General features: G+C 47.4%; 3 protein-coding genes across 7 annotated transcripts; all 3 read left to right on the top strand.

The window, feature by feature from the left end:
- Window positions 1-11: 11 nt before the first annotated feature.
- On the top strand, window positions 12-6579 carry LOC131101500 (uncharacterized). Of its 4 annotated transcripts, none has more exons than XM_058046728.2 (5): window positions 12-222; window positions 2442-2608; window positions 2708-2968; window positions 3065-3515; window positions 6486-6579. In XM_058046728.2, the coding sequence occupies exons 1-4, from the start codon at window positions 114-116 to the stop codon at window positions 3236-3238; spliced, it is 711 nt and encodes a 236-aa protein (XP_057902711.2). In that variant the 5' UTR covers window positions 12-113; the 3' UTR covers window positions 3239-3515; window positions 6486-6579. The 4 variants fall into 4 exon arrangements, with proteins under 4 accessions (XP_057902711.2, XP_057902710.2, XP_078648231.1 ...); XM_058046727.2 differs by having other exon boundaries at window positions 2705-2968; XM_078792105.1 differs by having other exon boundaries at window positions 2442-2968.
- LOC131101498 (serine/threonine-protein kinase SBK2) lies at window positions 6492-10146 on the top strand. The gene is made up of 5 exons (XM_058046725.2): window positions 6492-6578; window positions 7479-7623; window positions 7690-7892; window positions 7953-8114; window positions 8171-10146. Exons 1-5 carry the CDS (start codon window positions 6573-6575, stop codon window positions 8804-8806), a joined length of 1152 nt encoding a protein of 383 aa, XP_057902708.2. The 5' UTR covers window positions 6492-6572; the 3' UTR covers window positions 8807-10146.
- Window positions 10147-10220: 74 nt separating this feature from the next.
- On the top strand, window positions 10221-15186 carry LOC131101494 (uncharacterized). 2 transcript variants are annotated; one of them, XM_058046709.2, is made up of 10 exons: window positions 10221-10305; window positions 10734-10792; window positions 10885-10987; window positions 11070-11225; window positions 11283-11411; window positions 11483-11603; window positions 11682-11857; window positions 11947-13600; window positions 13666-13749; window positions 13913-15186. In XM_058046709.2, the coding sequence occupies exons 3-10, from the start codon at window positions 10919-10921 to the stop codon at window positions 13924-13926; spliced, it is 2403 nt and encodes an 800-aa protein (XP_057902692.2). In that variant the 5' UTR covers window positions 10221-10305; window positions 10734-10792; window positions 10885-10918; the 3' UTR covers window positions 13927-15186. The 2 variants fall into 2 exon arrangements, with proteins under 2 accessions (XP_057902692.2, XP_057902693.2); XM_058046710.2 differs by lacking the exon at window positions 10221-10305 and adding an exon at window positions 10338-10514.
- The last annotated feature ends 219 nt before the right edge of the window (window positions 15187-15405 follow it).

Below are 15405 nucleotides of genomic sequence, written 5' to 3'. Positions count from 1 at the left end.
CAAGGGTGTGTGTGTGTGTGTTGTTGGGGGCTGGGCGTAGAGCGTGAATGGCGACGGTGGCTGATGACTCAGGTGATGTGTCATAGTCTAACGCTATAAAGGGGAACTTTCACATGTGTCCACAAACACACACATACTGTACACACAGTTACACACACACACACACACACCCACTGGACCACACGTTGGAGCTGGACGCCTTTGTTTACCACAAGATGAGACGTAAGTTTATGACTTTATTGTGATGGATGCTTTGAAGGAGTGTGTGATAGGATGAATGAATGGGTAGGGGGGTCTCGGGATGGGGGGGCGATGTGATGTTAATACAGACACACACCCATGTTGTGTCTCGCTGTGTAACAATGTTTATAGCAATGTTAGCCGCTTGCTAAGATGTAGCCTAACTTTACAAGAGAGAACCCACTCAGTCAGGGTCAGAGGTCACATGGGTTAGGGGTCGAGCGCCTCGGGTGAGACCCCTGTCGTCCTTTATTATTGTCGGGACTCAACAGGTTCTGTGGTGATGATGGGTTCTTACACGGAGTTCTGCCTCATTCGTGTCCATGGTGCCGAGCCGGCCAAAGAGTCACATGACACAGTGGGCGGGGCTGAGACAAGGTAGACATACAGACTTCACGTGTGGGTGTGTGCTGTCAGAGGATGACCATGATTCACACTTTCTACCTTTTCGTCCGGGCGCCTGTCAGCCACACTCCCTTTGACATGATACTGTACGTGTGTGTGTGTGTGTGTGGCTAACAGACAGTGATGTCATCACGTCACATCATCCGTAATGCACTACGAGCACGCCCATGAATACATTAGTAGGTCACCGTGTGTAACCCTTTCCAAGTCTAGACAGGAGAGCTTTGTGATGTCATCCAAGGTTGCAATGATCCCTGCTAAAAAAAAAGTGTTGGAACTGATCCCGGATGTTCTCTTTGCTGTGGCGTGTCTTCTGTGGTCCAACACAAAGTAGCGTGCTCGTAGTGCTCGTAGTGCTAGTAGTGCTAGTAGTGCTAGTAGTGTGTTAGAAGTCAGCTTCTTGTTCTTGTTGCGGTGATGTCACCCGGCATCCTTTTCAGGCTGCTGCAGTGTCCGTCCTCCGACACGTGCTGCCATTGGACAAGAGGCGGGGGCCACACGAGACTGTCAATCACTTTGTCGGCGTCAGGAAGTGTTCAGCACAGAACCTCTAAGAATATTCAAACCTTCTTGCTGTACACGTCTGGACATGTTCCTGACAGCTTGGCAGGGTACTGTTAGGGTCGAGTTACAGTATGTCCGAGTGACGTTTCTGTGCGTTCTAAAGATATTAAAAAGAGGCAGCTAAGAATGCATGTAATAGGACGCACCTATTCCGCTAATAAAACCTTCTAAAAAAGCTCCATCATTTACATAATGTAACCTGCATATTAACCAAGCTACAGCTAATTTTACATTATTTTACCACTTTTACATTATTTAACTTTTACATAATTTAACATATTGCCCAAGAAGTAATTACTGGCGTAATGACACCTCGCCACACCGACAGGCCACTAACGAAAAGGTATCGCTACATAGTGGAGTCTTTGTTTTTAACGCTAGGTATAGCATTCCTTCCTGTGTGAAATCAATGCAGCCAAGTTCCGCTAATGCTTAAAATGACCAAAATTCTGTATGAATGTTTCATGGATAGAAAACCACAAACCTCTGTCTAGGTGGAATAGGTGTGTCCCATTACGTACGTGAATTATCTGCCTCATTGCCGCAGTTTTTCTATGATTAGAACAGTGAAATGGGAAGGATGTGTGTTCATGTCTCGTATAAGGATTGCAGATGATGGATAAAAAGCTGCAGTTTCATGTCCTGGTTAGTCCACTTTAAGTGTTGATTAAGTTCTCATTAAGTCGCACTCGGCTCCCAGACAAGGGACATCGCTGAAAGCCGAGCCACATGTTGGAACTTGATGACCACTTCCTGTCTGAGGCGTCGCTCGTGTGTCCTCATCAGGTAAAAATCCAGCTGCAGAAATGTGGAAAATCCAAAGTCTGTGGACTGCTGACTCAGCAAAGAGCAGCGCTGTCTGTGTGTGTGTGTGTGTGTGTGTGCTGACACACTGACCTGCTAAAGGCATCAGTGAGTGTGTTTGTGAGGCATTGTTATTATGGGATTTAACACTGTAGCTCTTCATGTGGTGCTCATCTGTGCTGAGTCGTCATCTTTTTGAAAGCCGTTTCACATTACCGATGAATAGTCAGCACATCATCATCATCATCACATAGTGGATCTTAAGACTTCCAAATGACATCACGTGTTACAGACAGCTTGTCACTCAGCCCCGCCCTTTGAAGACTTTGATGAATGGCGCCAAAGAGACCTTTTATGTCTTTTCATGTTAAGCACAAACATCTGCTGAGATGCTGCAACTTCACTTTTCCTCTTCCCCCCCTCCTCAGTGACCTGTGACTCTGCCTCTCGTCTTCTGCCCATGCTGCTATTGGTGGAGCTGCTGCGACCTTCCTGGTGCCGCCCCGCCCACAACGTCGCCTTGTGCAACGTGCTCCGTTCCGCCGTTCCTCGTGTGGACCTGCTGCTCAAGTCCTCTGGTCACCTCCACGACCTGGTGAGCCTGGTGACCTCTTCATGGCCGCCTTGGCGCGTGTCCGTCGGAGACACATCACAGCTCATCCTTTGTCGTTTCCGTCTGTCTCGCTCTCAGCAGCCCGGCGATGCTCTTCTGGTGGACTTGCTGGAGGACACACTTGAAGGTCTTCCCGTCATTCACAGCACCGCCGCTCACCTGCACTCGCTGAGGGTCAATGAGTCTCTCTCCCAGCTCTACGTGCACACGCAGACCTTCAGAGTGCACGTGGACTGGCTGAAAGCGGTGAAAGAAAACTTCAGTTTGCCCACCGAGGCTGCAGAGGGCGCCGGCGCGCATCTGCTGCAGCTGTCCAACCTTATCAGGATGTCTCTGCACCGGGTGAGGAACCTATAATGATGTTCCAACCTGTGTCATCAGTTTGCCCCGCCCCCTTCATGCTTTTCCAGCTAATGAGCTGTTCCGTGGTGTCCTCAGGTGAACGAGCCCGTCCCTCAGCCACCGCGTCCCTCGTCCCTCCCTGTCGTCTCCACGACGTTTGAGGCGCTACGGTACTCGGTGGAGATGTCCCAGCGCTTGAAGGTCTTCTGTAACTGGAGCAAACGAGTCGTCCACCACGTCCAGAGAGCATCCCGCTGCCCTCGAAGATGAGCTGGGCGACAGGTCCAGCCCAGGACGGAAGCTTCTCCCTGGAAAACCACTGCTTCCATGTTGGACCTCAAGTGTCCTTTTCCTTTTGGACACAGCTGGCATAGCCATAGTTCATTTCAGCACGCATGCGCCGTCTTCTTCAGCCTTACACTTTAGTATTCGTCACTTCACACTCAACATGTCCGAGCCAAGAAAGTGTACTTGAACTCACCACGCGCGAGGCAGCAGGTGACGCGAATCACAGGAAACGAGGGCTGTGTTCCACAATTCCACTCGAGTAAGTAGCCTGTGTGCAATGGTATTTTTTTCCCGTGGGCGCCAAATTGGCCTAAATTGATTATTTTCGTTCTGTACCGAGTTCTTTTTAATCGTCAATTGGCACCGCTCAAGTTAGTCCTTCCTCTTTAGCTGCGAAGCCAAGATTGCGACCATTTGGTGAGCAATCAGTGCCACATCCGGGTACTGGTGGCGCTACTAATGGGAAATCTGGTTCATTTTGAGTCACCCACCGATTCTAATTGGTTGATTATTTTCCTTCTGTACCGAGTTCTTTTTAATCGTGAATTGGCACCGCTCAAGTTAGTCCTTCCTGTTTCCCTGCGAAGCCAAGATGGCGACCATTTGGTTAGCAATCAGTGCCACATCCGGGTACTGGTGGCGCTACTAATGGGAATTCCTGTTCCTTTTGAGTCACCCACCGAAGTGATTCGGCTACAGAGAAGTTCCAACCCTCCCTCATTGAACGAATCGTTCATGACTTACACATCTCTAGGTTGGCGCATTACGCACTCATTAAAAGTGGAAGTGCTCGATTTGGAACACAATACTGGAAAATGAGAGGAACCTCCTGGTTTTACACTGTAGTCCGTCATCCGGGACAACAAACAGAATGTATGTTTTATTAAGAAACGTGTGTCAAGTTGTTTACATTGACGGTGCCTGGAACAATTCTAATATTTTTATACTGATGGTTATTTATGATGGCGCCGAGATGCAGGCATCTCACGTCTGATATTTAATAATTTTATACTATGTATTATTTATGCTTTTCCATCAATTTATTAATAAACTTGTAAGATGTTTGTTGTTTGTTTTGCTTCAAGAATGAAGAATTACCCCTAACCCTAACGCACACTGATGACGTCACACGATTATCCTTACGCCCTCTGCTTTTGAAATAATATAGGACCATAGCACACACCCTTTCATTTACAACAAGAGAATGTGACTTCTGTTCAAAGAGTTGCTTGTAGTAACAAGACGCGGTCGGCAGGTGGCAGCAGCATTTCACACAGCCTTGTGATGCGAATGCTGCCCCCTTTTGACCGGTGGTGTCACAACACAAGCTCGTCCAACACACGTTTATGATTGGACACGCATGTGTTGTCACAGCCCCCACCCCCATTAAAATCATCGAGCATTAACATTTTTGTCTTTATTTAGTCTAAATATTTTGAAGACGCAATCACGCCGTTGACAGGATCCTAAAAGCAGCGCTGAAATGCAAGCGTGCATTAAGAGCTCAAGTGTCCACTCCGCTCATATCGGCTTGCATGATGTCAGCGTGTTGGCCTCCGGCCGCCAAACCGAGCGCGTTACGCCCTCACATTTGCGTTCCCCGAAACACCCCCGCAAGCCTCCTGGGAGACTTGGAGTGAAGTTGGCGCTTTCACAACAGCTGACTCGGGTTAAAAGACCAAAAGAAGAGCAATGACAGAAGGACACGGGATACTTTGTTGACTGGGGAGGCCTCGCTTGTTTCATATACGACTAGCGTTGCAACACGAGGAGAACTGATGCACATTCATACACAAGCAAGCACGACAACGGCGGTGCTGAGGGAAGGACGTCTTGGCTGTGTTGGGTTTTTCGCCTAAAAGTAACACATTACCCATGTCCTCTACTAGTTTTTCCTATAAAATGATGAACATGAATGTGTGGAACCAAGAATTGAAACAAAAACATTATTTATAATAATTATATTATGTAATAATTATAATTTTAGAATTATATATATAATTCTATTATATTATGTAATAATTATATAATAATAATATAACTACCTGTATAAAAGTAATCCAAATTTACTGTGGCATGTTGTTTTCACCCAAATTATATATTCATTCATTCATTCATTTTGTACTGCTTTTCCTCACAAGGGTCGCGGGGGTGCTGGAGCCTATCCCAGCTGTCTTTGGGCGAGAGGCAGGGTACACCCTGGACTGGTGGCCAGCCAATCACAGGGCACATATAGACAAACAACCATTCACACTCACATTCATACCTATGGACAATTTGGAGTCACCAATTAACCTAGCATGTTTTTGGAATGTGGGAGGAAACCGGAGTACCCGGAGAAAACCCACGCATGCACGGGGAGAACAAATTATATATTATTATTATTATTACATATGTGATGGTAATAGAAATTCTGATGATAATAATAAACACATTTCTTGGTTTGGGAAGGTGTATTATAGGGTAAAATAAATAATAATAATATTAGTATGATCTAGTATTATATATGATTAGTACAATTATTCTTAATATGTTATAATGTTTTTGTTTCAATTCTTGGTTCCACACATTGATCTTCATCATTACTTTAATACAGGTATTTATATTATTATTATATAATTATATTATTATCTTATGTAATAATTATAATTTATATAATTATATTATGCAATAATTATAATTATATAATAATAATATGAATATAATATATTTATATTTAATATATAAATATATTTAATATATTTAATATAAATTATAGCATGTAAGAATTATAATTTATATAATTATATATATAATTGTATTATATTATGTAATAATTATAATTATATAATATAAATACCAGTATAAAAGTAATCCAAAGTAAACCAAAGTCTGATGCACATAAAATGAATACTCTTGACATTTGTACTGACAGCAAACACACACACACACACACGATGAATGAGCTATTTGCCATAAAATGTCCTAGTTTACTTAAAGCAGACAAGGTGATGGCATACACAGATTTACATCCTCTCTCTCTCTCTCACACACACACACACACACACACACAGTTAGGAGGGGGTTAGAGTGAGCGTGTGCAGATGAGGAGAGATCATGTGGGCTAAAGTTTCAGCCTCCATCCCGACGCTCACACACATTTTGCTCGGTGGCTGCAAAGAAGTTGGACCGCCTCACCTTGTGGTTCTCATGTTTTGTGCTTCTGATGTTTTGTGCTTCTGGTGTGCAGCACGTGAGAACGTCTGGGCAGGTGAACCTGCACGAAAGAAGGAACGCCTTTGGGAAGTTTCTGACTAAAGAACATCTACAAAGTGAAATGACGGTAAGATTAAACGAATATGATTCCGTCATCGCCAACGGAAAATATGAGCACTGATGTATCCAACAATGTATAAGTAAAAGTAAATAAATACTCAACAATATGCAACAACGATAGTACTAAAATACACATCATGTTGCGTATACATGCTAGCGACGATTTGAGCCCTTTAAAATGTGACGTGTTGATGACACGCACTAAATACGGTGGACATTCTGATCATTCTTCTTTCCTCGTAAACGTCGGTGGCTTGGAAGGCCCGCTTTCACACCCCGCAAATACCGTCTGGACATTTATGATTGTCTCTGAATGTTGTTACATCATCTTCCATAAGAAGCTCTCATCATAAACGCTCTTCAAGAGGGACACATTTTTAAACAATGTTTCTCGGGGAGAGAGCCAGCCACACACACACACACACACACACTTATGTAACCTGAGTGTCCCACAGAGAGAAAGTTAAAGATGAAGACACATGTTGCTGTCGGCACGGCCTCTAAAGACACTTGTTTATTGACACTGTGGGTCATTGCACAGTTTATTGCACGGTTATTGTATGGGATTTTTGGAGCGGTTTCACTTATGGAGTCTAAAAATGTTCACTAAATTAGACTTCATGCTAAAAACGTCTTTTCACATTGCACACTTTGTCTTTTGAGTGCATAAGTGTGCTGACGCAGTGCACTCACAGTACCACTCAAAACGGTTAAAAGTGGTGAGTGGACACTCAATAGTTGCCATTTTGGCAAACCTGCTGACTCCGGGGCCCTCCTATGACGTTTGTATCAGGGTTGCTTGGTCTCTCCAATGTAGCGGCCATTGCACTAGACTGCTGGGATGACCTTTGACCTGGGTGACTACCAAACAACAAGAGTACACCCTTTGATCTGGACTTCTGTGCAGGCCGCCACCAGGCTCCTGGAGGACATGTGTCACCTGACCGTCCAGTCTCTGAACAGACTGGAGACGTCGGAGCACTTCCAGATTGTCAAGCTGTTGGGTCAAGGGTCGTACGGGGAGGTCATGTTGGCCGTACACAAGAAGAGTGGTGAGAGAGTGTTTTTTTTCCCCTCGTCGTCGTAGCAACATACCCAAGTCCGCGCGTCTCCCGCAGGCACTCCCATGGCTCTGAAGTTCTTCCCACGTGAGTCCACATCTCTGCCGTCCTTCCTGAGGGAGTACAACCTGTCTTTGTCCTTCTGCACGCACCCGTCCCTGACCCGCGCCGTGGGCATCGCCTACTTCACGTCCTCGCACTACGTCTTTGCCCAGCAGGCCAGCCTCTTTGGTGATCTCTATGACCTCATCGTGCCTGAGGTAGGAACGCCACCGCTTGCCGTTTTTCCTGTCTGTCCTAAAGAGTCTTGTGTCCTCCAGGTGGGGCTGGAGGAGGACTGCTGCCAGCGGGTGGTGTCCCAGCTGTGCGGCGCCCTGTCCCACCTGCACTCGCTGGGTTTTGTCCACAGAGACGTCAAACCGGAGAACGTCTTCCTGTGTGACGCCGCCTGCCGCTGGGTCAAGCTGGGTGACTTCGGGATGGTGCGTTCAATGTTTGGCATGAAGTAGTTCATCCGCCTCATCGGTGTTCTCTGCAGGTGAAAGCCCAAGGCAGCAAGGTCCCCGAGGTGTGGTACCGATCCCCGTACTGCACCCCCGAAGCCGAGGTAGCCCGAGGCAACGAGGACAGCAGCGGCGACGGAAAGCCAGGCGGGAATGACACCAGAGTCCAGGTGAAGACAGATGAGAAGAACCGACGCGCACGGGTTTGGACCTCAGTGGAGCCCAGCACGGACAGCTGGGCCTTGGGCATCCTGACCTACGCCATGCTGAGCGGCACGCACCCTTGGTCTCAGACCGCCAATGATTGCCGCTCCTACCTCAAATACATCCAGTGGTTCAACGCCACCAAGACCCCTGACAATGACCTGGATGTGTGGGCGGAGCCCCCGCACCATGGTGCGGCCGCCGATTCACCGGAGGTGGATGTGAAAGAGCGCCCCCCTGTGGCGCCCCAGTTTGCTTGCTTCACCCCGCTGGCGTGCGCTTTCTTCCACTTGCTGCTTGACCCCAGCCCGAAGGCTCGCGGCAGACCCGAGGATGTGCTGGGGTACCTGGGAGGGGCGTGGCTACTGGAGGAGGAGCGCGCTCGGCTGGATGGGGAGAGGAGGAAGAGCAGAAGTAAAGGAGCCATGAAGAACTTGAAGGAGGCGGAGGGGAGAGGACAGAGATGAAGGCGCCGGTCACATGCTAACAGCGCTAATGCTAACTAACTCATAGCAAAGCTTGGCATTGAACGCAGCAGCATTGAAAGAAATGAAGAAAGCTCTTAAGAAAGATGGCCTTCAGGCTGATGGTCCACGTTGCTGCCTAGAAAAGTACGGCCAGGAGTTGCACGTCCTCCTCGGTGGAGGTTCTCAGGTCCTGCAGACTTCTGCTGCTGGAAGGCCGTCACGTCCTTGCCTCTCTCTATATTTGGATGTTTGGGGGCGGCTGGCAACTTTTAGCGGTCAGCTTGTTGAGCTGTAAACACGTCGGACTTCCTTGACCTCTTCACTCGGCAGCTAGCATCAGTAGCACTTTAGCACTGGCACTTATTAGGAATAGGAGACACTTTTTGTTTAGTGGTTTTTTTTTATGTTCTTGATACACAAACCACATTTTAGTACAGTTAAACAACACACACACACACACATAAAGAGAGGGGCCCATTTGGATAGCCTCCCCAGATGTTGACAAAAATAGACTCACGGTCGTAAACTTGACACGACATCTTTCAGCACAAGCTCACCGGTTTGATCCCTCCGTGTGTAGTGGCCCGCCCGACCAAATTCGGGTATGGACCACATCTAAGCCGCAAGGGCCCCAGCTTGACCTTCATTTAAGTCCCAATGTAATCATGACAACCGCCCTAACCAGAGCTCTTATTTTTTAGGGGGTTCTCCCAGGAAGTGCTGTTGTTTCTTGGCGATTCTGACTAAAATGTGCCAATAAAAGTGACATTACTCGCTATTGTGCAGTCTAACAAGAGTCTTTAACACATTCCACTCTTCTGGTGAAGACTTTCCAGAAGATGTCTCGAGCCTTTCTATCAGCTTGCTGTGAACATCAGCTCCCCGCCGCTCTGGAAGTGGAACCACTTGGTCATGAATTAGCAGGCTGCTTAATGGCTGACAGTTTAAAATCTCAGTAGGAAAGCTGATCCCATTCCCTGGCCGGGCTGTTAGTTGCTCCCCGACATGTTGCACGGAGGACATGCTGGGAGTCATAGCAAACATGAGCAAACTTCCTGTCATGACACAAGTCGGCGGAAACGTGCGCCTTAATGCTAGCATGTAAACAATACACAAACTTATACTTGTCATTTTCAGCATGCTACTTGGGTAGCAATATGTTGCTATTAGCATGAGTGTACTTCCTAAAATGTAGCTTAAATCGTGACTATAAAAAAGCAAACAAACTTTTCATAGGGTCTTTACACTGGCACACTCGGCCGCCATCTTGGCTCTGTTGTTGACTCATTAAGTCAACTCATTAGTAATTTAATTATACTTATGCGTTTGTGCTTGAACGAAAACGAAGCATTACAAATTATTTGTGTGTGTATATATATAGATATACGTCGTTTATATATATGTCGTAAATATTGTTGTGGGGGCGTGGCCTCACTGAGACCGGAAACGGAAGCCGCAGTGTCGCGTCGTCTCCTCGAAGATCTCTGCCTGTTTCCAGGGTTAGTGCGTTCATTTTGCTCTTACTGTGCACGTTTCCGTCACATTCTATCAACGGTAGACGAGCAGGACGGGTAGACTCTTACTAGATTCCGTTTAATGAACTCTAGCTGTCGTATTGTGGCCTTAATGAAGCATGTTAAGACGATTGGAGCTGCTTGACAGCAGCGCTCCTGCGCCGCCCTCTTGGCTCCACCAGCTGCTCTCCGAGGTGCTGAAAGAGGCGACAAACACGCTACTTTCATTCTTCCCGATACTTTAAATTGCGTATTTCTGTCTTGATCGCAAATGTTCACTTTTAGTCTGTGGAGACTTACACGGCTACCGTGTAGCTTAGCCCGGAGGCTCGCCGAAGCTAGCTGACTCAGACGATTAGAAGCTAACGCGAAAGATTTCCCTGTTTGTGTTGACTCTTCTTTGCATCCTTCAGGAGGAGGACGGAGCAGCAATGAGCCACTAGCTGCTCTCAAGCTAGCTTCATCGATATAGGTAAGTGTTGATGGTGTAACGACACCACACAACTACATACTGTACATATAGTAGTAACACTGTACTGTATGTGTCACCCACCGCTTACACAGATTGTGGACTCCTGGTCCTCCATCACAAGACATCATGACGTCCTCCATGCTCCGCAGACAGCTTAAAAACCTGGTCCAGAACTACTCTGAGGCCGAGGTCAAGGTGGGGGGCCCCCCATGTCTGGATTATTCCTCAAGCTGAAGGTGTTATCGTAGAGCAAGTGTTCCATTGTACTCTGCTGCAGGTTCGGGAAGCCACCTCCAACGACCCCTGGGGGCCCTCCAGCTCGCAGATGGCCGACATCTCCGACTTGACCTACAACGTGGTGGCTTGCAATGAGATCATGACCATGCTGTGGAAACGACTGAAGGACGACAAGAACTGGAGGCACATCCACAAGGTACAGATGGAACAATTTGTTGCGACGCGCATGGTCTACATATTTGCTCCACTGCAGTCGCTGACCCTGCTGGAGTACCTGCTGAAGACCGGAGATGACCGCGTGCTCCTAAAAATGAAGGACAACATCTACATTGTCAAAGCCCTCACAGAGTATCGCTTTGTGGAGAAAGATGGCAAAGATCAGGTGAATGCATCTTCCTGTTTGCTCGCCAGGTCATGGAGATGGTTTCCATGAGACGTGTTTGTGTGTGTCAGGGTTCCAATGTGAGAGAGAAGGCCAAGGTGGTTCTTGTTCTCATGGAGGACGATGAGAAACTAAAAGAGGAACGAGACTTTGCTGTCAAGACCAGAGAGAAGACATCCAAAGGTGCTGCAGGTGAGACATTAGTTGAAAATAACACGATTACATCATTTTGGCTCGACTAGTCCTGTCTGGCTAACATTGATGTGACAGCTTCATCCTCGGACAGCGTCAAGGATCCCAACTACAAGCCGTGTTACGTTCCTGGATCCACGGGGCTTCCATCCTTGGACAACATTCCCTCAGTGGCAGATCTGACGGCTTCCTTTGCCGCCCGCAAGGAGGAACGCATCAAGCAGGAAGAGCAAAGGAAGGAGACGGAGAGGAGGGTGAGCTGGGGTGGAATCCTAGTGGCCGCAAAAGTCCTCAAGAGGAACACGAGATGAAGTAAACATTTATTGTTTCTTTTCTTCTCCAGGCCAACATGTCTGAAGACGAGCTCAAGTGGGAAGATGCAGGAAAAGGAGAGAGCGATGTCCAAGATGCCTGGGGGGGGGGCAAAAAGGAGGAGGAGGTCAAAGCAGGCCCCTGGGGGGCTCCAGAGGAGGCCACCGATGCTTGGGGTGCACCTTCCAGACCCGACGCCTCCAAAACAGGTCCTGCTGTAACTAAGGAGAATTCTTTTGACTCTTCATCAAAGAACGGAGAGCCTCCAAAGGACAAGCCAGACCCGTTTAACGCCTCCCCCGATGGGCAGGATCCGTTTCTGGCCCGAAACGGTTCCACACCAAATGAAGCGTCACCCAACGATGAACAAGATCCGTTTGCTGCTCCTGAAAATCAAACACATCCATTCAGTTCATCAAAAAGTGACCCGTTTAACACCCCAAAGGATGACCCGTTCACCACCCCGAAAGACGACCCGTTCACCACCCCAAAGGATGACCCGTTCACCACCCCGAAAGACGACCCGTTCACCATCCCAAAGGATGACCCGTTCAACACCCCGAAAGATGACCCGTTCACCACCCCGAAAGATGACCCGTTCAACACCCCGAAAGATGACCCGTTCAACACTCCAAAAGACGACGCGTTCAACACTCCAAAAGACGACGCGTTCAACACCCCAAAAGATGACCCGTTCAACACCCCAAAAGATGACCCGTTCAACACCCCAAAAGATGACCCTTTCAACACCCCAAAAGATGACCCATTCACCGCCCAGAAAGATGACCCATTCAGCACCCCAAAAGACGACACGTTCAACACCCCGAAAGATGACCCGTTCAACACTCCAAAAGACGACGCCTTCAACACCCCGAAAGACGATTCATTTAACACTCCCAAATACGACCCCTTCAAAGCCCCCAAAGACGACTCTTTCAGCGCCCCCAAAGATGACCCTTTCAGTGCCCCTAAAGATGACCCTTTCAATGCCCCAAAAGACGATCCCTTCAACACTCCTAAAGATGACCCATTCAATGCCCCTAAAGACGATCCCTTCAATGCCCCAAAAGATGGTGATGGATTTAGCACCCCTAAAGACGACCCCTTTAGTACCCCTAAAGATGACCCATTCAACACCCCCAAAGATGACCAATTTAGTACCCCTAAAGATGACCCATTCAACACCCAGAAAGACAACTCCCCCAAAGACGACCCATTCAGCGCCCCTAAAGATGACGCGTTTAGCGCCTCACATGATGACAATACGTCTAACACCCAGAAAAACGATCCGTTTAGTGCCCAGAAAGATCCATTTGTCTCCCCAGAAAAAGACCCCTTTGGTGCCACTCAAATAACAACTTCCTGTAAAGAGGGCCCCCCGAAAGAGGACACTTTGTCAGCACCTTGTACAAATGCGGAAGAAATGCCCCCCTTCAAGGAAGAGCCCTTTTCTGCCCCCTCCAAAGAGGACCCCTTTGCAGTCCACTCTGACGCATCACCAGACCCTTTCAGTGGTCCCCCACTGAGCTCGCCTCAAAGCGGGGGGGACGCGTGGGGTGCTCCATCGAGTTCTGCACCCCCTTCTTCCTCGGATCCTTGGGGGGCCGGACCCAGTGCTTCTACACCTGTCGATGATGGCGATCCATTCGGGGACGGCTCCAAGGCCGACCCATGGGGGGCTACAGGTAAGGAATTGTTGGAGAACGGTCTCCAGTTGTTTCTGGTCTAACATGTCCTCCTCCTCGTGAAGGTTCAGATGACGCCTGGGGGGCACCTTTGCCCCCGACAAGCGACCCATTTGGAGACGGCACCTTTAAGGCCAAAGGAGGCACAGGTACCCGTGGTGACCTTTGTCTTGTCTACTCTGTCCTCCAATGTTCACTCCGAGAATATTCTCTTCCTGTCTGCTTGCTTCTGCTTTCTCAGTAACTAACTAGCTAACTAACTAACTAACCAACTAACTAATCAGCTGCTTTACTCTCTCTTCCTCCCTAAAGAAAACACCTTCTAGGGAGCTGTGTCGCAGCACCACAGGAGGTGTCCACAAAGACTGCTTGGTGGGGGGCGTGGTTGCTTTACATGGACCGCCTGCTTTGTTGTCCCCCCCCCCCCCCCCCCAGCATGACACACCCCCACCTCTCAATTTTAGGAAGGGTTCATGAGTGATGGTTTCCATGGTTACAGTCATGAGACAGGCAGAGAGGGGCGGAGACAGTTTCGTCTCATGAATATTAATCAGTGGTGTGTATGATGGCGTTTATTGTGTTTGTAGCTGTGTGTAGATGTTACGTGTGTGTAGATGTTAGCATTAGCATTGTCTCGGCTCCTCTCTGCTGTGTCTAAAGCTGATGGCTTGACTGTGTTTACATTTTGTCCCCCGCCCCCTGGCCCTGTAACTGACTTGGTGTGTGTGTGTGTGTTGGTGTAAATAGTGCTGATCACAGATGAACCTTACAATCACAATTAACTACTATTGGTTTGTAGCTTGAATATTGGTTGATGCCACAATGCAGCAAAGGTCAAAGTTTAGGTCAGTTTTTGTTTGTTTGTTGTGAGTGTTCAAGTGGTGATGATGACAAATCTTCGGCTTCATTACCAGTCAACTCAGTAACCAACAGTGTCTTTAACCTCATCATGCTAACACGCTCCTCCGGACGATTACCCAACCGATCATCTTTGATCGCTTCACCCAAGTAATCATACGTTCATTTAAATGCACAATAATAACAAAAACTGTCTAAAAAACGTCTACTGATGTATTATTTCCTACCAATAACATCAAATATGTGCACTACAACAACGGAGGAATAAAAGGATGCAATAAGAGACATGTTGGCTGCACGTGAGGTTGAAATTGAATGACGTCCTGGCCTTTGCTTACATTCACCACAAGAGGGCGACAAATACTATTTAGCAAGACATCAGTGACAATGCGTGATGGCGTCACGGAATTGTTTGCATTCCCTGCTTTATTTTTGTATTTGGATGACAGAGTCATTAAATAGAGCGTGTGCGCGTGAGACGTGCTTGCATGTACATGATTATAGTATTTGTGTTCCTGATGTAAATAGTCAGATACTGTATATTACTGTATATTATCAGGTGAATATTTATTGATGCGGCAAAGTTCAGGTTTTTGTGGCTGTGAAAGAACCGATGATGATGATGATGATAAATGATTAGTCAGCTTCTACTATAATAATAGTATTGCAGTATTTACATCCGACAGTCATCACTTTATTGTTCAAATAAAGAAGTATAACAAATTTGGCAGTGAAATCTGTGCCAGGGGTGGGTGTCAAAGTGCGGCTTGGGGGGCTTTTTTAAAAATTTTATACCTGGAAACATATACATTGGTCCAAAAAGACAAGATATCATCCTGCGGCGTTCCTAAAGCCTCCAGATGTCAGTCAAACGTGTCAAAGGTGCCAGCCTGTCCTCTACAGCCTGATTGAAGATGCGATGATCCATTCAACACCCCTAAAGACAA

The sequence above is a fragment of the Doryrhamphus excisus genome, linkage group LG7 (genome assembly GCF_037039965.1).
Source record: "Doryrhamphus excisus strain RoL-2023G ecotype Guam linkage group LG7, RoL_Dexc_Guam_v1.1, whole genome shotgun sequence".
Classification (NCBI taxonomy): Eukaryota; Metazoa; Chordata; class Actinopteri; order Syngnathiformes; family Syngnathidae; genus Doryrhamphus; species Doryrhamphus excisus.
This window is presented reverse-complemented; position numbering and strand designations above follow the sequence as displayed.